Below are 23789 nucleotides of genomic sequence, written 5' to 3'. Positions count from 1 at the left end.
ACTAGCTATCCTCCTGGAGTCATGGCCCCTCCTGCCCCAGCCTCAGAAAGTACCGTGAAGTTCATATTGAGACTTTGGCCTCCCCGGAAGCACTGTGCCTCCCACCCAAGGCTCCTCCTTGCAGCCTGGCTCTCATGATGGCCTGGTCATCTCCCAGGAGCCGTCCTTGTTCTGTGTGTTTGCCTCTCGCTTAGCTGGCTCGCCTAAGCATCCCCTCTGCTGCCTCCTCTCACCGTCCACTCTCCATACACATCCGTTCCAGGAAGCTGTGGATATGGTGCTTAGCTGCTCAAGCTCAGGCTTGTCCCAGTGTGACTGGAGACACTGGCGTCCCTGTGCCTCAGCTCCTTTCTGAAATAACGCTCAGAGAAGTCACAGCTTCAGAGCCTCTCCACGTGAAAATCAGTAGGCAAATTAGAAGGTGCGTAGGTGTTTACTAGGTAGTTGGTGGGGAAAGCGGGTTTTGGAAAGAGGAAGAAGAAAGAGCGTTCTACTCTAGAAAATCTGTGTGGAGGCAAAAGAATCTTTGACAAAATTCTTCTGCTAGAATTCTGGGGATGGGAGCAGGCACTTGGACGCCTGAAGGAAGGGGAGCTAGAAGGAGAAGATAGAGTTGCTGACAGCAAGAGCTCCCCTGAACTCTGCCTGCTAGCTCACAGCACCATCCCCAACTGCTTAGCCTGGAGATGTTTGTCACCCTCTACATGAGGCACAAGATTGAGTCCCTGATTGCTCGTTGTCATTTGGACCTCAAGACCTTGATGGTACACAATGAAGATGCTGGCTGGAGTCCCATTGTAGTAGCTCTGATTTTAGTTGAGCTCAGGCTGCCCCCTACTGGTGGTGTTAGGTGCTTTCAACTAAGTTGGGATTTATTGATGGTAGGATCCTTTGTTCTTAGGGACCTATGCTGAAAATGAATATTTGTGAATGAATGGAGTTCTTCCGACTTAACATAAACTACATTTTTAATGTCTCAGAAGTAACCTTTTCCTTACTAAAATTCATGCAGGCTAATATGGCCAGTTCAAGGGTAGTTTAAACAGAACCGAGAGGGTCCATTATAAAGACCTTTGACTCCAGGTGCTTGCATGTTGACCCCCTGTGAGAAAAACGGCATGTGTATGCGATCAAATAAACTGACGTCACTTGCAGTCAGAGCAAGTTCCGAAGCTTGCTTGGATGAAGGGAGGTGGGAGGCCGTGAAGACAAGTGCGGGGCCCCGCACATCCAGCGCTGTGCTCTGGCTAGCTCCACCAGAAGCGACCAGTGGCACCATCATACTGTGCCTGCGCACAAATAACATTTTATTGTTCTCCTCTCTATTGCAATAAAATCAATTCAAGATTAAATATTAACTAATTCACAGTGAACAAGGTTATGAGTTCTCCATCTTGAAAGGGGCACCATAATGTTGCCTAGGAGAAGAATCGAGTGAACGGCGCTTACATGGCAGTTCCCTGTTTCATCTGTGTCTGTTTCCAGACGCCATAAAATCATGGTGCTCCTAGCAGCACAGAGCTGTACCTAGACACTCAGCTCCTGCTTTTGGGAGCTGCTGGAGCCACGCTGACCTTCCGCTGTGTCTTGTAGTTATAATTTATCATGAGACTCTTGATGAGGGGGCCTCCCAGAACTCCTTATAGTTTTATGTGAATTTCCAGAGTAATACCAAACGGGTTTGGATTGCTTCAGAATAGCTATGAAAATTGCTATCTTACAATTGTTTGCCAGAAGAAAGGGAGGCAAAAACTATGCAGTTGCCACAATGGATAACGTAACTGAGTTTCTCATATCATATCCTTTAATATGTCATCATTTTTTTTGTAAGGATGGGGTAGTATTGTAAATGTGGGTGGTCTCTATTGCAGTTGCTCAACTGTGGTACTGGAGCAAAAAGCCACTGAAGACAGACAGGAAACACGTGGAATATGAGTGTTCCAGGGGGTGTTTATGAACATGGTTCTGGTGGTTTCCTTGACTCTGCTCTGAACTGAAGTACAGTGTGAGCCTTGAAAGGGAAGGGGAAGAAGAGAGAAGCAGAGATGGGGACGAAATCCTAAAAGGATGTCAGCGGCACACTCTGCTGTTGTCCTGTCTCCTGGAGCCTTTGAATCTGTTGAATGGGTCACTGGTCTTAATTGGTAACTGATTTCTGCTCTCTGAGCAAAATCACACGTTGTTAATTGTATGTATTAACTTTATTTAATTCAAGAAAGCTAAATATCTTCCTCACCCCTGAGCAGAAGGCTTTTCCTTTGTCTGCTCTTTAGACGTATTTAGTCTCCACTGACGGTGAACATCTACGGAAACTCTCCGGTAAAATCTTGGAGGCCCTTACTCCTTTTATGAGACAGCTCAATAATGGTTTGTTTTCCCTCATTTAGTAAGTCCCAAATAAGAATTTAAGGAAAAATTTCTTACACAGAGAGAGTACATGTGACGTACATTTTTTTATGGTGTAGTTTTTTCTTAATAAGGATAGGAACATTCAGATGAGTTCGTGGTCCTTTTACAAGGTAGAATATCATTTCAAAGCCTCCAGCATCGCAGACATGGAGGGAGCTGTGTCATTGAGAATCTGGTATGTACGTCTTGGTTATCCCTTCGGCTTTGTTGTGGTACTACTTCACTGTGTATGCAATTCTCTTAGATATGCTGCCTCTTCTTTTACCAGGTGGGGACTGAGCCCGAGCGGCTGGATTCTGTGTGCCCAGGTGGCTCTGACAGAAGCATACAATGACACTGTTTTGTTGCCTAAATACTTACTATTTGGAAATATAAAGGGGGTGCTTGCCCTATCTTACTAAATTTTCGCATAATATGGATGACTTGTTGTTGAAATCTTGATTTTGGAGTCTTTCTAATGGGATTTGGGTCAAAACCACACCCGACCCCTTTATTCTTATCTCTGATAACTAGCACATAAGAAACCACTGACAAAGTGGCTCAGGCCCTAGGAGAAGTCAGGGAACACAGGGAACTCTTGAGGACAACACAATAATGTCAAGGAACCAGCAGGTAGTTTGGGTCTTAGCTGAGGCAAGGGGCCATGCTGGTCTCTTTGGAATCAGTCCCTGGCTTGAAGGCCAATAGTGAATCTCTGTCTCTGAATTCCTCCTGCAGAAGATGTTCTGGAAAACCTTGTCAGCCTAAAGCCTGATATTCTTTGAGCCAAGCTAGTGTCTACAGACACACGTTTGTTTCCAGCTTAACACATGAGAGAACGGAAATTCTCCTCCCTGTGCTGTTAAAATCCAAATTGGCAATTTGTTTAAAAACAGTTCTGTGGATCAAAGTCAGTGCCTGCTCAAATCAATGTGTGGGGTGGCAGGATAGGAGTCACACGGCATCAAGACTGCATGGCTTTTCTGAAAGGGATTTGATATATGTCTAAAGCTTTCAGAAGCAGACATGTAAGACAAGACCATTATTCCTGCTTTTTCCTATTTGTGTAGATATGAATACGATGGAAATTGGTCCTCTGCTGTGGCTGCAACTGTGAGCCCCAGCAGTAATCAAACAAACTTTTTCTTTTTGTGTTGTTGTTGTTTTTTTTTTTTTTTTGGAACACAGCGATTTATAGTCAGAAATCATCTTTGCAAAGCAAATTTTATCTGAGAAGCAAGGCTTTTATTTTTGAAGGTGCCTCGTTATATTGACGGGCATTGCATTGTTATTGACATTTTTATCAGATACGAATTAGGAAATTTAATTAGTAAGTGGCCCTAATCTTCCATAAGTGCCTTAATCAATTTACATGTATTCATTTTTTTTTAAATTAACTGGAGAAAAGCTTTTTTTTCTCTTTCAGTAAGCTGAGAGCAGCCATTCGGGGCTGAGCAGTGGGGAGGTTGTGAGTGGCCGGCTACTTGGATGTTCAAAGCTGCCTGTCAGGCATAGGCAGATAGAAACTCCCTAGACTCAGGAACCAGACAGACATTGTGTGCTTTAATTCGGTCCTGTGTAAGAAGCGGCTAACATACCAGTTGATGGGTTAGCTCATCTTTGGTTAAGCTGTTGTTTTGAAAGGCTGCGTCTGGTAACACACCATTCTCTCAGTGATGGGGGAGCAGATTGTATCTTCTGTTGGAAGACATCACCAGGGCAGTTAGTAATGTCTGCCGGAGGCCTGTGGCATCGTCAGCCTTTAGTAATGTCGAAAAGTCCCGGATACCACAAAGAATGTCAGGGTTTCAGTAGCTTCGGAAGCAGCTTTGTGGTACCTACGTGCAATTACAGATCCAGCTCACTGTGCTCATCCTTGCTCATCTGTCCGGGAGTTAAGAAATAATGTAAAGCCTTGCTGTATCCAATGAGGAAGAGTGGCTGTGGGTTAAACGGTGGCATGAGCCGGGCGATGGTGGTGCACGCCTTTAATCCCAGCACTCGGGAGGCAGAGGCAGGCGGATCTCTGTGAGTTCGAGACCAGCCTGGTCTACAGAGCTAGTTCCAGGACAGGCTCCAAAGCCACAGAGAAACCCTGTCTCAAAAAACCAAAAAAAAAAAAAAAAGAAAAAAGAAAAAGAAATGGTGGCATGAAGGTGCTCTGTTTTAGGCCGAAGTATTAACGGAGACAAAAGACTATTCTCCTGCCACTGGTGGCCACTGCCGGACTGGACCACGCACTTAGAGATTGAGTTCACTGAAAATAAATCCCTGTGTTTTAGTTATTAGTTATCTGGCCTCATTGGGGGAACTGGCACATGGTGTGGATCTCTGTATTGAGTCACTGTGTGTGGTTATCTACGCAAGGCAGAATACCTGGGAACCAACGTAACTGTAAAACTATTAAAGGTGTACAGGGAGTGACATCAGCAGCTACTGAACCATAAAGTAGAGGGGAGGTGGGGGCATTGGATGGGGTTGTGCGTGTTCTTACCTACATTACGTATGCCAGAGTTGGTATACCTTCTTAGTCGCTTCATAAGTTAGACAGGTCTGAAATTAGTAGATTAAAGACTTTAAGGGCCACTCCCTGGAGCTACTATGCCTAGAGTTGTAGAATTGACAACTGTAACAGATCTGATCCAGCATCTTAACAGTAAAGTGAGGAAGCTGATGCCTTTTCTGAAAATTACAAAGCTGGTAACTTGGAACCGAGATCACAAGCTGCCTCTCATACAGTATATGCTTCATAATTGTCCTCTAAGCTCAGATTCGTGAGGTGTTCAGGAGCCATCCTGTTGTTGAGTCCCCTGTCATAATCTCTTGAACTTTCATGTTAAAATAAAAGTTGATTTAAACACAGGGGCCAGAAATGTCTAAAGAAGCAATTGTTTAATTGAGTTCAACAATAGACTAGAAGTTAGGAATGGGTATCTTCTGGGTTGTAGAAAAGGTGACTATAAGTAGGAAACCAGTGACAGTGGCCCCGGATGCAAAGTGATTAGAGAAGGGGAAAGAACAAGGCGGCTCAGGAAGAGAAGATCCGAGGCTGCCATTTTCCACGGGAGCCAAAGATAAGCTGGAATCAGCAGAGAACTAAGGGCGGCATCTTGCCTCTGCACCAGCAAACATCGGTGTAGCTTGATTGGACGACAGCCTGAGACCTGCTGCCCACACTCGTTCCCAGAGCAGGCTGGAGAATCGTCCCTGTGGAAGGAGCAAGGAGGGGGTAAAGGCACGGCTAGAATGCACAAAGCCTTGTTACCTTACATTGAGGACGAGGAGTACTGGAGGGGAGTTCCTGGGGGACTCTGCAGCTGCTCTAGTGCCACGAATAAAGTCACCTTGGACACCCCAGGGAGAGTTTTATCATTGACTTCGTGGCCTGCCGTGAATCTCTCAGCACAGGTGCTGGCTACCTAGATCGTTTCATGCCCATGATTAAACAGTAGAATGGTTACTTTCTAGTCACCAAATAAATTAATTTTTTTTAAACAGTGGTAGTTGGGGCTGGAGAACTGGCTCAGTGGTTAAGAAAACTAGCTTACTGCTAAGTTTGGTTCCCAGCACCCATACCAGGCGGCTCACAACTGCTAACTTCAACTCCAAGAGGATCTAATGCCCTCTTCTGGTTCTGTAGGCACTGCACACATGGGCCGTGTCTTTATATAACACACATGGAAATAAGAATGAAATCACTAAAAAAATAATGGCAGTAGCAAAAAAGAAAAAAAGAACAGTGAAGATAATATATATAGTTTCCACTGTAGCCTCTGTTCCTCTCTATTTCTACTAGAAAACCCCGCGTGTAGGGCTCTTATTTTGATACCCAGTGGTCGTGTTCTAGGGGAAACGCACTAACAGTGAGAAGCACAGTCCAAGAAATTCATTCAATAACAGAATCAGTCCGTACCTCTTAATCTTCCTAGACTTCTAGAACAAAATGCAGTATTGGCAGCTTATAAAACAAGGCAAATTTATTCTTTCTAGCTCTGGTGGCTTGTAAATCTTAACTCAAAGCACTAACAGACTTGGCATCCTGTGATGTCTCCTTTCCTGGTTCATAGCCTCTAGCTATGTACTCATATAGTAGGTGGGGCAGTGTTTCTGTCTGGGCCTCACATGTAGAGACACTAATACTTGTCATGACCTTATCAGTTCCTGCCCCCTAACATGTTCATCTTGGTCATTAGGATTTTTACATGAATTTGGGGCCAAAGAAGATTAGAACATTGCATTATTGTGAGCCTGAATATGTTGTTTATTGGGCTTCATGTAACTAACAGAGACTGTCCATCCTAGGCGTCAGGTCTCCCTGTCTCCTAACTTTAACTGAATACTTCTTCAAATATACCACGTGCATACAAATAATGTTATTGTGTGTATCTGAGCTTGGTGGCACGGGCGTGTAATCCCAACTACTCAAGTAGCTAAGACAGGACGATTGAAAGGTCAAAGCCATTCTGGGCAACTTAGTAAGAACAATCTTAAAATAAGAAGTGGACCAAGAGATGGAATATGGAATGTGTCTAGACTGTTTCCCTAGCACGTACAAAGCTCTGGATTCACTTCCCAATGTGTGTGTGTGTGTGTGTGTGTGTGTGTGTGTGTCTGTCTGTCTGTCTGTCTGTCTGTGTTTATGTCTGTGTGTCTTCCAAAACTGCAACCACTGAATATCAGAAAAATAGATACACGCTGTTATCCCATAGATCTTCAAGTTTGTTTGTTTTCTGTTACTGAAGCAAATCAATTTGTAAGAAAAAAAAAGGGGTTAGGTTAGGTCATATTTTTAGAGGTTCTAGTCGATGGATGGTTGGCATGTTGTTGTGGTGTCTGTGGTATAAGCCACTCACCTGGTGGTAGCCAGAAAACAGGAAAGACAGGATCTCCTGGCAGCACGTTGGTCAAGCATGGGCCTTTGCAGGGCACTTAAATATGTCAGAATGAAAACCAAGTCTAAGTAGTGCTTTTCTTTGCTTGAAATCCTGTGACGGTTTCTCCCATTGTGTTCTGACTCTCATCGCGGTGTTGAATTCCATTCTCCATGAACTGGGCACTTGTGTATCTCTCCCAATAGATGGGAAACCTCAAGAGGGCAGGAGTTGCATCTTACACTTGAATACCCCACGTTACAGCTGTGGAGGTTCCCTGCCTATGTTGGCTGAGAGATTAAATGGGTGAGTGGAAATACCAGGATGTTGCTGAACACCGACTTTCTTTTGTTTTTCCTTCCTCGAGGACTTCGGCATTATGTTCCTGCACCACCTTGCAACTATTTTCTTGATAACCTTTTCATACGTCAACAACATGGCCCGAGTCGGGACCCTGGTTCTCTGTCTTCACGACTCAGCCGATGCTCTGCTAGAGGTAACAAGTTTTCCTTTCGTCTTGAAAAAGACAAAATCCAGAACTCACGAAGTCCCCAGACCAGCAGTCCTGTAATGCGATGAATGATGCTTTGAAACTGTTGGGTGCTTAGTGGGCTAAGCTGGCGTGAAACTGTGTGTCCAGAGTGAGGTTGTTAGTATCCTCAGCTACTAGTAGGAAGCTGGACGCCTTGACCAGTCCACCTTTGGATGGTTGATTCTATAGCAGAAAAATCATTGTTTTAGTAGATATTTCTCCTAAGAGTCACACTAATTTATGTGGCAACTGCATATAACCCAGTTTAGTAGTTATAATAAAATTAAGCAGTTTGATTTTTGTTACCAGTATACATACTATCCTAGTGGTTTTAACAATGCAAATTTTTGATAAAAATCATAAATTTTATACCAAAGATTTGTAAAGAATTTATCACTTTCAGAATTATGCTCAATGATGTTATGTGCATAAAATGAGTCTTTTCATTTTATGCTAAGAAATTATATAGCTGGTCAAAATTAACTTTTAGAAGAGTACAGAGCTCATGTAGAGGTGACTCTTGGAATCATTTGGTTTTTTTTTTTCCCTGCCAGGCCATGGTTCTTTTGCTGCAAAGACAGAGGTCTCCTCGGTGATCTGTTATTGCAATAGGAGGCACAAATGTACACGTTTGATCTTTCTTAGAGGGCGTGAATTAGAGTTTGAATTGAGAATAAAACCTCATCAAAAATCCTGGTCCCCTGAAGGTTTGAAACAAAGATAGGCCTTCTGAACTGCATAAGTCAGAAGATAGTCAGAAGATAGTTTAAGGCCATGATTATTGACTCAAGCTGAACTTCATGCAGGATGTTTTTTAAAGGAGAAATGGATGGACTAGGAAGGAAGCCTTCTGAAGTTCTATTATAATTCGTTCTGTGTGTGCTTAGAAGTGGACGTTTATGCCTCAGGCTACATGTTGAACTCAGTCGTGGACCTGCAGCCCTTGTTAATTCCTGTGGAAATCTCTGGCATGCAGCTTGGTCAGAGCTGTGAGAGAGGAGATAGGGGCTGAGCTGTCATCCACCCCTTTCATCCAAAAAAAAAAAAAAAAAAGATAGTTAATCCAAGAATCCAAGTATGGGGCATAAAAGCAAAAGGCTTTCATAACCTGGATTGTTTTTTTTTTTTGACATCATAGAGAATGCTTGGAAATGTCTAGTTAATGAGATTGAAAAGGAGGGTTTACAGCGTCCACATCTCTGCCAAGTTGATGCCATTGCTTCTTTGTCACTGCTAAGCGGGTCAGTGTGAAAGGAAAATGACTTGTTGGTAATACCTAGCCAGGAGAAGGCTGGAAGTACTTTTATTTTAATGTAGTTTGTGGTGTTATACTTCAAGTATTCGTAAAATTAAAAGCTCCTAATTTTAACTTCCACTCGGGTAAGGGCTATTTCCTCCTAAGACACATTTCTCTCATAGCTTCGTGCACTGCTTAGCACCGTTAAATTGCTGCCTCCGAGGATGCTTTCAGCACTCTTTCCAGTAATTAATTTTCCAAGTCAGAGAGAAGAATATTGTGTGTGCAGAAGAGATCCACTGTTTCTAACAGTGCTTAGGTATGGGAGACTCTGCACACCTGCAAGGAATGAGGAAGAAAAAAAGTCCACTTCCAGGCCCACCTGACCTTACTTAGACTCTTTTAAAAGTGGTGTATAGTTGCCTCCCTGGACTAATTTATATTATATATAAAATCACTGAAGCTGTTGTCATCAGCCGTGAGAGTATTTCCTGCAGACATTGGGACATTAGTAAATTTTATCTAGAAAATGAACCTGTAATATGGTCAAAGATCTGACCCGTTAGTCGTGACGCTCTCCTCATCTCTAAGTTTGTTGGAATCAGCTGGGACACCCTCTCCCCACAGCACTTCTGGGATGGTTAAAGTAAGCACAACCCTCAAAGCAGGCAGGAAGACAAATATGGAGAAGCCCTATAGGCTCTGTGCAGTCTCTGAAGACTTTCTACATTGACTTGTTACGTGGTGTCTGTATGGCTATCTCTGGCTTGCTAACATCACATAATGCAGAAGTTTCTTATTCGTCCTCTCTGTTTTCCTGAAATTGGCCATATGATTGAAATTTTAAGGTTGCTAAATATTATTAAACCTGTGAAAGTCATAGTTCTACATATGGTTAATGCCACATTTCACTCAACTTTTGAGTAATTTATAAATGCTGGTGTAGCGTATGCTACTTTTAAGTAGCAGACATGTTTATGCATGTGGTAAGGTATACCTCATTGATAGACCTCACTGTGGCCTCATGCATACTGCAGGAAACTTTTCTTTTATCAGTCTAATTGAATAAGTTGCATTCCTTCCTCTTACAGGCTGCCAAAATGGCAAATTATGCCAAATTTCAGAAAATGTGTGATCTTCTGTTTGTCATGTTTGCCATGGTTTTTATCACCACACGGCTGGGCATATTTCCTCTCTGGTGAGTATGGCACTCTTTCTGATAAAGGCAACCCCTCCAAGGAAACTTTGCAAACACCCTTCTCCTAAATTATACGCCAAAGTCCTTTGTAAGACGTGTACAGCCCATGGAGGAGCACTGAGGAGGGGAAGTCGCTCTGTTGGGGCAGTGTTTGTTTTGCAAGCGTGAGGACCAGGGCTTAGCCCCAGCAGCCACGGTAACACATGCTTGTAATTCTAGTCCTGGGGAGGTGGAAGCCGAGGTACCCCTGGGGCTTCCAGGTCAGCCTAACTGATGAGTTCCAGACCATGTTGTCACCTTACATCGACCGTCGATGGTAGATTCTCGTTTGTCTCTTCCATTCTGAAAGATCAATTTAAATGGGAAATTTGAGCAATGACAAGTGAATAAAGTAGGAAAATGAAGATGTAATACTTGAAGTTGCGATCGTGTCCTCCGGGAGACTAGCAACCACAATGCCGGGGCCGTCAGTGAGTAGTTCTATCATTAGGATTGTAATTAATGAATTGTTGACACAGCTGCCCCTTTTCCATCACAAGGCAGACACACATGTCTCCTCCTTGACACTTAGGCTAGTCATTTTCAAACAGCGTAATCTTAAATAGGATGTGTCTGTAATTATTTCAGGGTTGGGGGAATCTTTCAAAAATATTACCATAACTAGTCATAGGCATTTAAAGAAGAAATTCAAACAGCGTTTAAGGAGTGGTGTCTCAGAATGATGGAAAGCGTTTTCAGTTGAGTAAGACCCTGACTCTTGAAGAAACAGGCAGCACTCATATAAGGAGTAGTTAAGACAGAGGTACGCCTGCTTTTCTTCCCCCCAGTAAACATGTAAATGCTCTTGGGTTTAGGCACTGGTGAATTACCTAGGACATAGGTCCACAGAGCCAAGAAATCCCATCTCACAGTCAGTGAGGGTACTCAGAGGTACGCCTGCTACAGTGACCTGCCGGCTGCTTCGAAAAGTCTCTGTTACCTGGTATAAATGCCTTGCAAGTACTGGGGGGAAAGGGGTTGCGGGGAAGGTTGTACCTGTGACCTAGGCTGTAGCTAAGATTTGGAAAAGCAACTGATGAAAACAGTTTTCTATTTCTTATAATAAAAGAAATAATCTTAAATCACTACCATGACGGTTGCACAGTTAGCAAAGAGAGATCTTTGCGGATATATCCAGTTAGTCAGGTTGGCCCCTTGATGGTCTGTGTTGCTCCTGATCAGCGTCCTTTCACAAAAAAAGCAGTAACAACTTGTGTTTTAAATACTTGATATTGTGAAATTATTTTGAAGCTCCTTTGGAATTAACGCACGGTTTGGGGAAAGACCTTGCAGGTTATCCACTGCAGACTCCCCAGTCCCTCTGCTTGCCATAAGTACTATCCGTCTTCCAGGACAGGGATATTGCTTTTGGCATCCAGGGGAAAAGTCCTGCTTTATTCTGTAAGATGACTTCTGGGTCTTTATAACTTCTAAGGCATGGGCTTCTAAGCTGTATGTGGAATACGTTGTGTGAGCATTGCTTGCACGTGCTTCCGGAGCGGAGGACCAGTGGTTTCATCAGAGTCTCTGATATCTGTGACTCCTTCCTTTGCTCAGAGAAGTGCCTGGTGGAAGGCAGAGGAAGTGTGCTGTGCGTTCCGTCTCGAGTGGAAAGCTCTTCAGGTGTGCAGGTTTCTAGTCCATCTTCTACCAAAAGCGTCTATAGTCCCTTCAGCTATCCCTAGGTTTTGTTTTGCTTCATTTCTTTCCCTGAATTCTTCCTGATGTGATCTTCCAGCCTCATCACGAGAGATAACAGCAGATATTATTTGGTAACCACCCACCTCACGCCCTAGCATGAGCTTTAAGAGTGGCTTCTGCCTTGCCCAGTGGTGATCCAATCTATGTAAGAACTACTTTACGCTCCTTGTCCTGAGGGCAAATCGCTTTATACATTTTACTTTTCAATGTGGTGAATCTGCATACTCGGTTACACAGTCTGCATTTGTTCCTCCCAGAGTTCGCCCTGCTCTTTTCAGATACCATGCTATAAACCGTACAGTGCCTACCCTTCCTCGTACTTTTCTACAGTATACAAAAGACTGCGTTCAAAGCCCTGAGTGAAACGGGAGGAATCTATTACTTTAGGCACCTTTCGTGCAGGTAGAGGCTAGACTGTAGAGGACAGGAAAGGGGGAATGGCGGTGCCCTCCTCTAATCCCAGCCTCTAGAGCGACTAAGCTAGGACTACCCATGTTTAGAGCCAACCTAAACAACACCAACACTTGCTCTCAGAAGAGAAGAAGCAGGGAAGAGGAGCAGGAACACAGCTTAGTGGTAGAGTTCATACACTCTTATATAGTCCTTATTAATGGAGTGCACGTATTTAAAGTGTTCTCATGGTGTTCCGAGCTTCCTTGGTATCTGTTGTCATGTGTTCGTCTCTGACTCTGACCTCTGTTCCTCTTCCCTTTAGTGGGGCTGAGGATCTGTCCATCTTGTTTATCTCCTCAGGGAGCCAGCTCTTAGAATCGTTGACTCTGTATTGTTTTCTTTATTTCTGCCCCATTCATTTCTGCCTTGGTTTTTATTCTTTCTTGCCATCTGCTGAGTTTGGTTTTGGATGTTCCTTTTTTCATGAATTCTTGAGTTGCATCAGTACGTCTTTTGTCTGTGCTCTTTCTGGTGTTGTCCTGTAGACACTTACAGCTATGCATGTCCCTCTTAGTACTTTCTGGTGTTGTATTATAGACACACTAGGGTTACTCATGTCCCTCTTATTGCTGTGTCTCGGGGTTCATTCTGTTGTGTTTTCCTTTTACATTTTGCTACAGGAATATTTTTGATTTCTTCCTTGACCCCTTTGTCATTCAGTAATGAGATCTTCAATCTCTGTGAGTTTATATTTACTAGAGATTTGTTTGCTGTCAGTTTCAAGTTGTACTACCCAATGGTCCGATAGAATACATGAGATTATTTCAATGTTTCTGTTTTTATAAGGTTCTTCTATGCTCCAACATGTTGTTTGTTTCAAAGAAGCTTCCATGTGCTGCTGAGTACAGTGTATATTATTTGGTGCCCGTAGATACCTGTTAGATTCACTGTAAAACATCATTGAATTCTGAGGTTCCTCTGCTGTTTTTTGCGCACATGACCTATCTATTGGAGTGCTAAAATCATCTACCATTATTGGGTTTGTGTTAATCTCTGTCCTTAATCTCATTAGTGTGCTATTTATGAAATTGTGTGCAGCACAGTTTGGTGCATATGTGTTTAGTATTGTGACGTATCCCTGGTAAAGCGATCATTAATCGAGTCCTTGATTAGAATGAATGTACTCTTCTTTGTCTCTTCTAATTAGTGTCGTTCAGATTCTATTATGATACTAGGACGCGACGCCTGCTTGCTTCTTGATCCCATTTGTCTAGAACCCTTTTTATCTTTTCATTTTAAGGTGGTGCCTATCTTTAAAGTTGAGTTTCTATTTTAATCTATTCTATTTTTAAATTTTTCATACAATATATTTTTATATTCCTTCTCCTCCTCTAAATCCTCCCATATCCTCCTTATTTCCCCCCTCACACACTCATCTCAATGTATTCTTGTTACCTCTCTCTGAAAAAAGGAAGTCAAAACAAACAAAAAAGAAAGACAAAAAAATTACCAAAGGAAAACAACACCAAATGTGTAGGAAAATATCACTGAGTTATTTTTACATTGAGCAGCCCAAGTGTATGGCTGATAGACTTAGTGGCACTCCATTGGTGAGAACTGATTTTCCCTTTCCCAGCAGCTCTCAATTGTAAATAGATTTTTGCTTAGGGATGGAATTTGGTGTCCATCTCCCTTTCTCAGTGTTGGTATCTTGTCTTATTTGAACCTATACAGGTCCTGTACATGCTGCCATGGTCTTTCTGAATTCATATGTGTATCCTATGGGGTCTGGAGGATGCTCTTTCCTTGAAGTAACCCACCACCTGAGTCTTAGAACATTTTCACTTCCTTTTCCACATAAGTCCTTAAGCCTTGAGGGGAGGGGTTTGATAAAGACATCCTATTTAGGGTGAGTGTTCCAAAGTCTCTTACAAAGTCATGTAAAGACCCCTTCTTGTGGGTCTCTGTGTTGCAAGAAGAAGCTTCTCTGATGAGGGTTGAGCAGTACACTGACCATTGGATATAAATACATCATTAGGAGTCGCTTCATTGCTGTTTCTTTAGCAGAATAATAGGAGTAGGTTTTCCCTACGGTACACAGCTTATCTAATCCCAGGTTCTTGGCTACTTTAGCAGCGTTCCATCTCATGGAGTGTGGGCCTTATATCCTGTTTTTAAAATGTGATTGGTTACTCCTGAAGCCAGTTTGTGCCACCATGGCACCACTATACGATGAACTTCTTGTAGACAATAGACAGATTTTCTTAATCCATTTACCCTTGACTTTTGATTGGAATGTTGATGTCTTCGCTATTCAGACTTACTATTGAAAGGTGTGTTTAGATTAGCCATCTTGATGTTCTTTACTGGATTGTCTTCTTAGTTGTGGTTTGTTTTTTATGAAATTGGAGCTTCATTCATTTTCTTAGATTCTCTTGACTGTGCTTGTCTTTCTCTTTAGTTTGGCTTCCAGTGTTCTCTTTAGTGGTTTCTTATTGGATATGCAGCACCATTTTATGTTGACTGTAGCAATATATGAAGCTTCTACCCTCTCCACCACCTTTACAAAGATTAGTTATCTTTTTATTACTATTATTATTATTATTATAGTCACTCTGAATGGAATAAGGTGTTGTCCTACTGTGGCTTTGATTTCATTCTACATCTTTTATTCACTTTTAATTGGATTGTCCTCCTATTGTTGTGGGAGTTGGTCATGTTACACCAGCCACACCGTTTCCTAATGGGCTCTTGCTTTTACTATGATTGTCTATCATGTCATGTCAGTGAAACAAAATATTCCTTGTCACTGTCCTCATTTCTTGCCCTTATACTTACTGGCTTGACTCCATTTCTGCCTCTCCGAGTCATTCTGTTTTATCCAAACTCACTCATCTGTATCTATGGGAGTCCTAATGAGCCAAGAACTGTGGATGCATTTACGCTACCCTATCCTTCCCCCTCCCCTCTAAACATTACTGTCCAAGAAAGTGGTGATGATTTCTATTCAAGGGCTATCTGGGCCACATTCCAGCCCCCACCCCACACAGGTCAGGAGAAGAGCTCTCTCCACTTGGTGCCTTCCTGATGACATCATTGTCTGGGTTGTTTTTACTGTGGACAGCCCCTTGTTTTGTTGTTCCCTGAGCATGACTCACTCCCCAGAATGAAACTTTTATAGCCACCGTGCTCAGCCCGTGACCCTGCCTACCTACAGTCTGTTTTGGAGGGAGGATCTTAAAGTTGCATGTTCCTCTTGACTGTCTCTGCAGAGCAGAGCGTGCGGTCCCATTCCAACAGCCCATGGCAGGACTTTCATTTTTCCCCCCAATCTGCGGGATGGAGAGATGAGAAAAATCTAATTTAACAAGAATGTGTAAGTAGTAATTTAGCCGCTGCGTAGATAGTTCCAATAAAAGGAGACCCTCTGAAAGGAGCGCCCTCCCTGTCTGCACATCAGTGTTAACTGCCTGGGTTTTCTGTGCTTCAGTCCCGGTCCTAACCCCGACTCCTGTTCTCCACCACAGGTCAACAAATATCTCACAACAACCAAAAAAAGGAAAAACCCTACGCTCCTCCTTCCTAGTGTAATCAAGATAAATATTGTAAATTCTTTCCATCCCCTCTTTCAAGCTTGTCGTGTCTGACTGACTCTGAACTTGATTGTGTCAACTCAAAGGAAGTTATGTCAGCTCTTCAGAATGCAGGTTCCTGTACTATTTAAATTAGCAATACATTGATATTTCAAAGTAATCACTTTGTGGATGACAGCAAAGGATAACTCTAAATGATCTTGTTGATGCTGTCATGGGTTCCTTCAACTGTATGATCATGTGCTCTACCAATGCACCATCTTGTGATTTTACAAACATAACACCCTGGACTTGTGAGTTCATAATATGAACATCCTGGAAATCGGAATAATTGGCTTTCGTTTTCTACTCCCAGTAATAACTTTGCTCCGTAATGGTTTCGTGGTTATGCCTAAGCATAAGAGTAGGAGAGCTGTACCAAGTGTTTTATTGCTTCCCTGGTTTTATCCAATCATTTATGGAATGGCTCAGGACTGATCATGTACTCTTTGTTTTCTGATATATTCATGTATAATTTGATTCCTCACTCATCAAATAGCATCTACAAATTTAGGAGCCCCCCCACAAGATTGCTACAGTTAGAAAGACTTCCATATTTGTACCTCTTCCGAGTACATGCGTATGACCTAATAATCACATGCCTTGGAAGATTTGGCTCTGCAATCAGTATTCCAACACCTGAAGAGTACATATCGAATACTTGCTGCACTATTCCCATCAAACCAGCAATTACCCAAAAGTTCATTGTGATAGACAGACCATCATCCAAGACAAATATTTGTTTAATAGCTCCTCTTTCATTTAAAGTTTAGTAAGTTACATCTGCTTGGTTTCCCTTGACTCAAAAATGTGTGTATTTTACCCTTTGCAGTTGGACGGTCACTGAATTGATTTTTTTTTCAGACCAAACCCACCCATCACTGGAAGCAATGACCCTTTTCATTGATTTCCCCTTCTTTTCCTGTATTCCATTCATGCTTAGCCCCTCAAGTTCCTGCAATTTCCCATGCTTTATGAAACTGTAATTTTAATTTGGCATGGAGTAAGTTGTGCTCAGTCTCATGACAGCACCAATCACAATGCCTGTCTCAAAATGACACTTTAATTCCAAATGATTTCACATCTCTTTGCTTAGTTGATCTCCCTAAATCTTTTTCGTAATTCATTGAGTACAATTTCTCCCTGCTTATACAGAGAAATGTAAATTATTTCATTAGTCATTCACCCAAACTCTCTGACTCTGGTCTCCTAATATCAGTCCAATCAACCCTTACTATCTTTCATTTTTTCTTTCTGCAATAGAATGCTGTCTTCTTTAAGGCCACCAATAAAGACATACCTTTGAGAAGTTAAGTAAACTGTCATTTAAAATGGGTTTCCTGTCTTTCTGATACCCCCGTGAAATCATATTGTAAATATATCACCACCCATGAATTAGAATCTGGCAAAGACAAAGGGGATTGCCGAAGGACTCTGAAAGAGAAGTCACATGTTGCAGCTAAGGAAACTATTGGCTTTCATTGTATTCCTCCCCCTGTGTGTTTGAAGACCAGGCATATACCTTCTCCAGTAAAGCGGTGCCTATCTTACCAGAAAAGCTAAGGAGTGAGAAAAATATTGTTTGTGTTGGTACTTTATAAGGGTATCATCTAAATAGTGTTTTTAAATGCTATTACTATTAAAATGAAAAGTCCCATTATTGCCAAGTTGATATATTTTAAATAGTGTTTGAATTTATCCACATCTAATGAACCATAAGTCACTTTGCAATAAACTTCTGAAACCCGTTCTCCATTCCTGATACCCACACTGTCTTGTGTCAGTCCTATCTTCTCTCAGTACTCAGGTAGCATGTAGTGTTGAGCATGAACCCCTCTGCGTCCTTCTCCCAGAACCCCAGTGTGACTAGCTCAAAGACACCCGTGTTCACAGACTCTCACAGTCAGCAGCTGTGTGTTAGGCCACTTCTTTCCTCATGAAGGCTCCAATTTATGTTCTTTATCCAGCCAAGGACAGGCATACACTGTCATCAGGAACCCCGCGAGACCCGAGTGGGTGTTCTTTCTCTGTGCACATCCCGAGTATCAAACCCTTAGTTCTGGGAAAATCACATCATCCTGCACCTTGAGTGTAACCACAGCAGAACCGTTGGCCTTTACACGCTACTACTTCCTGTTGGGGCTTCACCAGCTCCTTTCACAAGCCCTGAAACTCATCCAGATGCGTAGTGGTACCTCAGCCTTTTCTCTGATTCCTCTCTGAAAATACGTCTTTCAAAGTAACATGGCTTACATGCTTTTCTGGGGAGCTGATAAGAAACAGATTAGTCTCCCTTCACAAGTCTGGAAAAGCTTTATCCTCTGGCTCCTGAGAACCTTTGGTAGCTGTGCTCTCAAACTTGCATTGTTGTTTTCTGTGTTCAGTGAATAGGAAAGATACAGAAATGCTTCGGTTTTAATGGCATTCATGTACCGCCTGGAGGAGACCCAGTTGTATGCAAATGCCGTGGTCTGGAAGACTCTGTATCTCTTCTTGTAAACTTTGCAGTTTTAGCTGAATCCCACAATTGAGAGGCTAAACCAAGATCCCACAAACCACAGCTTGTAGGGCAAGGCAGCAGATAGCCCATTTTTATAAAGAAAGTTTTGTTGGCACACAGCCTGGCCCATCTGTCCTGTGTTGTCTGTGCCTGCTGTCTGCTGTGGTGCCACTGGTGAGCAGTTACGGCAGTGATCAGCAGCGCAGCGTGATATACTTATTATCTGGTCCTCTAAGGAAGAATTTTGCCAATGCTTTGACTAAGACATTAAGAATTTGACTTGGAATTAGAGAAAGAATTCAGAATTCAAGTAAGATAAAAATGGTTGGGGGAGTAACACCTTACACGCGTTTAGCCTTGCCATGTTCCCTAGAGAGTTTTGTCTACCTTCAGCAGAAACATGTGTGGGTGTTATTCTTAACTCTGTGGCAGGAGATGGGGAGAGATGCTCCCCAGGCCTTTAGAGGTTTTGTTAACAAGAAAATACAATGTATTTTGCAATACTCCCCACACAGATTTAATGATGTCAGTGTTCCTGTCTTCCATCCTTCCTGATCATTTACCTTTGTGGCAGGTGCCCAGCCTCAAATGCATTACCACCCCCAGACCTCTCAGCACAACTCACGTCAAACCTGGCTTAACTGTCCTGATTCTTCTTTTGAATTGAGAAGCTATCAGTTCACACTTAATTCTCACACACTCTTGTGTCTTATGGGTCATCGTGTCCTGCATCGTCCTAACTGATACCTTAGGATGAATTGCCATGAAATAAATGAATGTTTAATATGAGTTGTTGGTAGTCTACATATTTTTTTGCAATAGTTGAGTTCTGTATTTCATAGTTATGAGGAGATGTTTGGGGTAGAACTCGCTGAAATAGTTATTAAAACTTGTCCCAAAAGACTGAGAAACAAGTTCAAAGGAATAGTATTGACCATGCTTCATTTGTTAGTGCCCGAGTAATAGTCTTTATGAGACGGTCCCAAATTTCTTAAAATTCTGAGCAGTTAATAAGTACTTTCTTAATTAAGAATTTTAGATTATCTTTTTAATTGAAGTATAAATTCAGTGGAAGATGGCTAATGAAATAGAATTTCTATTAACTGTAATTTTACTGCCTAGCAGTGGGTATTAATCAAATAAGAAATATGTGTGACTGTTTATCAACATAACATCTAGGAAGGGCTGATCTCTCCTGTCTGGGTATAGTCTCTTACCCTACCACACCTGTTGAAGTCCACAGTCAAACTGGTTAAAGGGGCTGACCAGATGGCTCAGCAGGTAAAGAGGTGGGCATGTCAGCTGAATAACCTGAGTTCAAGTCCCCAAAACCCACATAAATATTTAAGGCAGTGGTTTTCAACCTGTGGGTTGTGACCCCTTAGGGGTGAATGACTCTTTCATGGGGATCACCTAAGACCATTGAAAAACACAGATATTTATATTATTATTCATAACAGTAGCAAAATTACAGTTATGAAGTAACAACAAAAATAATTTTATGATTGGAGTTCACCACAACATGAGGAACTGTATTAAAGGGTCACAGCCTTAGAAAAGTTGAGAACCACTGGTTTAAGGAGAGAACAGACTCCACAAATTTGTTCTCTGGTCTTCACACACATGCCCGGACACACATGCCAACACATTAACATCACACACACACACACACACACACACACTCACACACATACACACACACACAAATAATAATGATAATTTTCTTAACTGGTGTTAAGAATGTTAAACACCAAATAGCAAAATATTTTAAGTGATTTTATTATTGTTTTAACCAATAACAAATAAACCAAACAAAGATATAGCTACTTTCTGCATGAATTAATGTACTTCCATTAGTGGAGGTGTTAGCTCACCAGATTTTCCTCATTTTTGGTAGAAACGGAAGGGTGTTTTGTATCTTGTCTGACACTATAGTCAAACCCTATGAGAAAGCAAAGGACATTTGAAGTTGACATGAAGGTACCACTTGAACGTGTCCAACTCCATCCGGATATTCTCGGGATGTGTGAGGCTCTGAAAATCTCTCTGTGTAGAAAGCCTTGGCATTACCACTGTTCCCGGAAACCCCATTATGTTAGGAGCACAATTTGCAAAGTCAGCACTTTACAGAAAGGGTCAGCACCCTTCCCTTTGCATTAAGCTTACAGTCACTCCCAGAAATAGGTTTCAGCTACTGGGAAAGGGAACCGAGAAAACAGAGCCTCGATGTCTAAGTAGTGAGTTTTCATGGGCCTTTACCTCCTTTTCTCTCCCTGGCTAAGCGATTGCATCTCTTCTCATTTAAATGAAGAGAAGTCCCCTGCTGTCTATGGCAGCCATGTGATATCTGCTGCCCTAGTAGTATTTGATAGTCATTGGCTCTTTTTTTTCACCCCTTGACATTTAAGAGTAAATTCCAGCAAGGCAGAAGCCCTGTCTTTTTCTCCCTATGTGCCCAGTTTCATGCACAGTGCCTGGTGCTGATTTTTCTTACCAAAGAGCTCTACCATTTACTCTGCATCTTGACTCGGGAATTGTGGTGATAAAGGTTCTCTCCCCATCTCAACATGCTAGGCAGAAACATTCTGAAGGCGGCAGAGATTCCCTTCTTTCTCCTCCTAAGGCTGTGCCCTCTTCCTAATCCTCCTATAGTGACTGGCCCTCCCCACATGCAGTCTCCTGATAACTTGTATTAAACTCTGTATTGTATCGAGTCTAGTGTGTAGGGGCCTGGAATTGAGGTTGCCTGTACCAGACAACCGGCTTGTATCTGTGTCTCTTGGTTTTGTTTTAACTTGCCTCCTACCCATACTTTAAAGGTTTGATCAAGGTAATGGAAGTTTGCCTAATTCTAAAAGTAGCTCCACTCACAGCTGGGATCATTGTCTATTTTGTCTATGACCTACATTCCTTACAATAAGTTAAAATAAAGTGGTCCATTGTGTTTTATATGATATGGACAGATAGGTGCGTGTAATACAGGTATATTTGATATATAGAGAGGTATCAAACACATATCAGTCATATGATCAAACTGAAAGATTGAATACTTTAGGGGAAGCCAAGGCAAAACAACACAGTCACGATGTTGAAGTCATATGTGTGTGATCATCAAGTGTTAAAGGAAAAATCGGAAGAGGTATCAGATACCTTCTAGTTCTGAAGTTTCTGGATCCTACAGTTTGGCAATTAGAAGGGGTCATGAACTTCTAGTAAGAAATACTTATGACGTGATGGCTGCAAGGGATTTGGGGAGCAGGGAGTGCTTGGTAATTAAGGAGAGGTAGGAAACATGGCCTACTTGCTTTAAAAGTGGGGGGGCTATGGAAGCAAAGAAAGATGGTACCGCAGTCAGGAAGGCCACGCTTCGGCTCAGACACTGGGTGTGTTTTAGGTGTTGCAGCTGGAGGCTGCCAGCCACCTGTGTTCCTCACTGCCAAGAGGAAAGCTGCAATGGGTTGGTGGGGGGAGTCCCAGTGACTTGTATCTTTGGTATACCCTGTGCCACTTTAAAAGTGAATGACTTGATCCTGAATGAAGCAAGTGCGTCACCTTGGCAGTGAGAACCTGTCTGTCAGTGTCTGCGGGGTTAATCAGGGCGTGTTTGAGAGTGTATTTGCTTAGGTTCCTTCTCCGTACCCTTAAGTTTTCTCTCAGAGAAACCCAGTTGGTTTTATTCTGAAAAGAGATGGTAAAGAACTCGTCCTCTGTCAAGCACTTTGGTATGAAAGTTGCTTAGCAGTAGGACAGAAATGAAAAAAAAGCAATTAAGTTTATATTTAGTGGTCTATCTATACACATCTGGAGCACATTTGGGGAAGAATTCAAAAGGGTTGATTCATTTGCTGTCTCTTGCTACAGAATGTGGGAGTATGGGAGTCACGCTGCGATTTGCACAGCCGAAGACATTTACTGTTGACTTTAAAAAGTTCTCCCACTTACGTGTAATTACTATCCTAGCAAATGACACTGTAATTTCAGCTTCTTAAGCATAAGACAGAGCAGCCCTTTAAAAATAAAACAAAACTTAGGCCTTGGAAGATAAAAATTAAGAGTCAGTTGCCCCCAAACCAAAGCATGTATGCTCATGCTTTCTCCTGGGAACCGGTTCCTACCTGTGTGGGTGCTGCTGCTTGCCAAGACCAATGTGTCTTCCATAAAAGTGTGGCATGTTGATTATGCCTTCAGGGCTGGGCTCTGTGGCTCTGCTGGGCTTTTTCAAAGCTATCAATACTGGTGCGATTTAATGTCAGCTAGTGCTTTTAACAAACGTCTTTCCCACTCCCACACCCCAAAAAGGTGTGTATGTGTGTGTAGTGTGTGTGTTTATAACTCAGTCCGTTGATAGCATGGTGGATTTAGATATGTGCACTGTAGCAACCACCTTAGTCATTCCTACCTACTGAAAGTCTGTGTGGAAACAGTTCTCTCTGGGTGGGAGGGGGTGGCTGACACCCTAATTCTGTTTCTTCCAGTTAGCTTTGACAAATATTTATAATCAAACCACTTCAGGCTCCAAGAGTGTGAGCATCAGACGGAAGCCATTTCTGGGTGCAGTGCGTCAAGTGCTGGTGAGATTTTATCACCCACCACTTGAGAACTATTTTCCGAGGCTGACAGCTCAGAAGGAAAGGGAAAAATGATGTAAGAAAGCAAAGTAGACGGTACCCACTGAGCTCAGTGCTCTGTAAACACAGAGCATCTGAGCAGCTTGCAGATATATTGTTGAGCTGCTGCGTATGGCTGGTGGCTCGTGCCTATAATTCCAGCGCTAGGGAACCAGAGGCAGGAGGATCGCTGTGAGTTTAAGCCAACCTAAGCTACATAGTGAGTTCCAAGCCAGCCTGGGCTACAAAGTAAGTCCTGTCTCAAAAAAAAAAAAAAGCAGTAACATGAAAACATGAATGTTGAATGAAATATAGCTGCAATTGTTCCCAAAGACCCAAGGGAAAGTCATAAACATTGGGACTTCTCTACTTAGATTTCTTCAGAACACCCTAGTTTTCACTCAGAGAAACCCAGTCAGCCTCGTAGAACTTGCAGTTTGAGAAGAGTACATTGCAAGGAAGACTGACAGAAGGGAAACCCTTTGGTCCCGCATCCAGACAACTGAATAAGTCATACGGAACAGCAGGTGGCATGAAGGGCAAAGGGAGCTGCCAGAAGGAATGGGGTGGGGCAGGGTGACTGGGGGAGAGAGGACAGGGAGAGCAGCAGCAGGCGTGCTGTCATGGAACAGGGTATGTGCTAATCCTCAAAAAATAAAAATTAAAGAAGATACATTTGTACATCTGTCTT

General features: G+C 42.5%; 1 protein-coding gene across 1 annotated transcript in view; it reads left to right on the top strand.

The window, feature by feature from the left end:
• Cers6 (ceramide synthase 6) overlaps positions 1-23789 on the top strand; it is a 231482-nt gene that overhangs the window by 185988 nt on the left and 21705 nt on the right. Inside the window, exons 7-8 of the mRNA XM_050123461.1 lie at positions 7627-7755; positions 10120-10226. Of these exons, the coding sequence (XP_049979418.1) occupies positions 7627-7755; positions 10120-10226 (236 nt within the window). The remainder of the gene's footprint in view (positions 1-7626; positions 7756-10119; positions 10227-23789) is intronic.

The sequence above is a fragment of the Alexandromys fortis genome, unplaced genomic scaffold (genome assembly GCF_014885135.2).
Source record: "Alexandromys fortis isolate MF-2015 unplaced genomic scaffold, M_Fortis_MF-2015_v1.1 scaffold_8_9099976_23576923, whole genome shotgun sequence".
Taxonomy (NCBI): Eukaryota; Metazoa; Chordata; class Mammalia; order Rodentia; family Cricetidae; genus Alexandromys; species Alexandromys fortis.
This window is presented reverse-complemented; position numbering and strand designations above follow the sequence as displayed.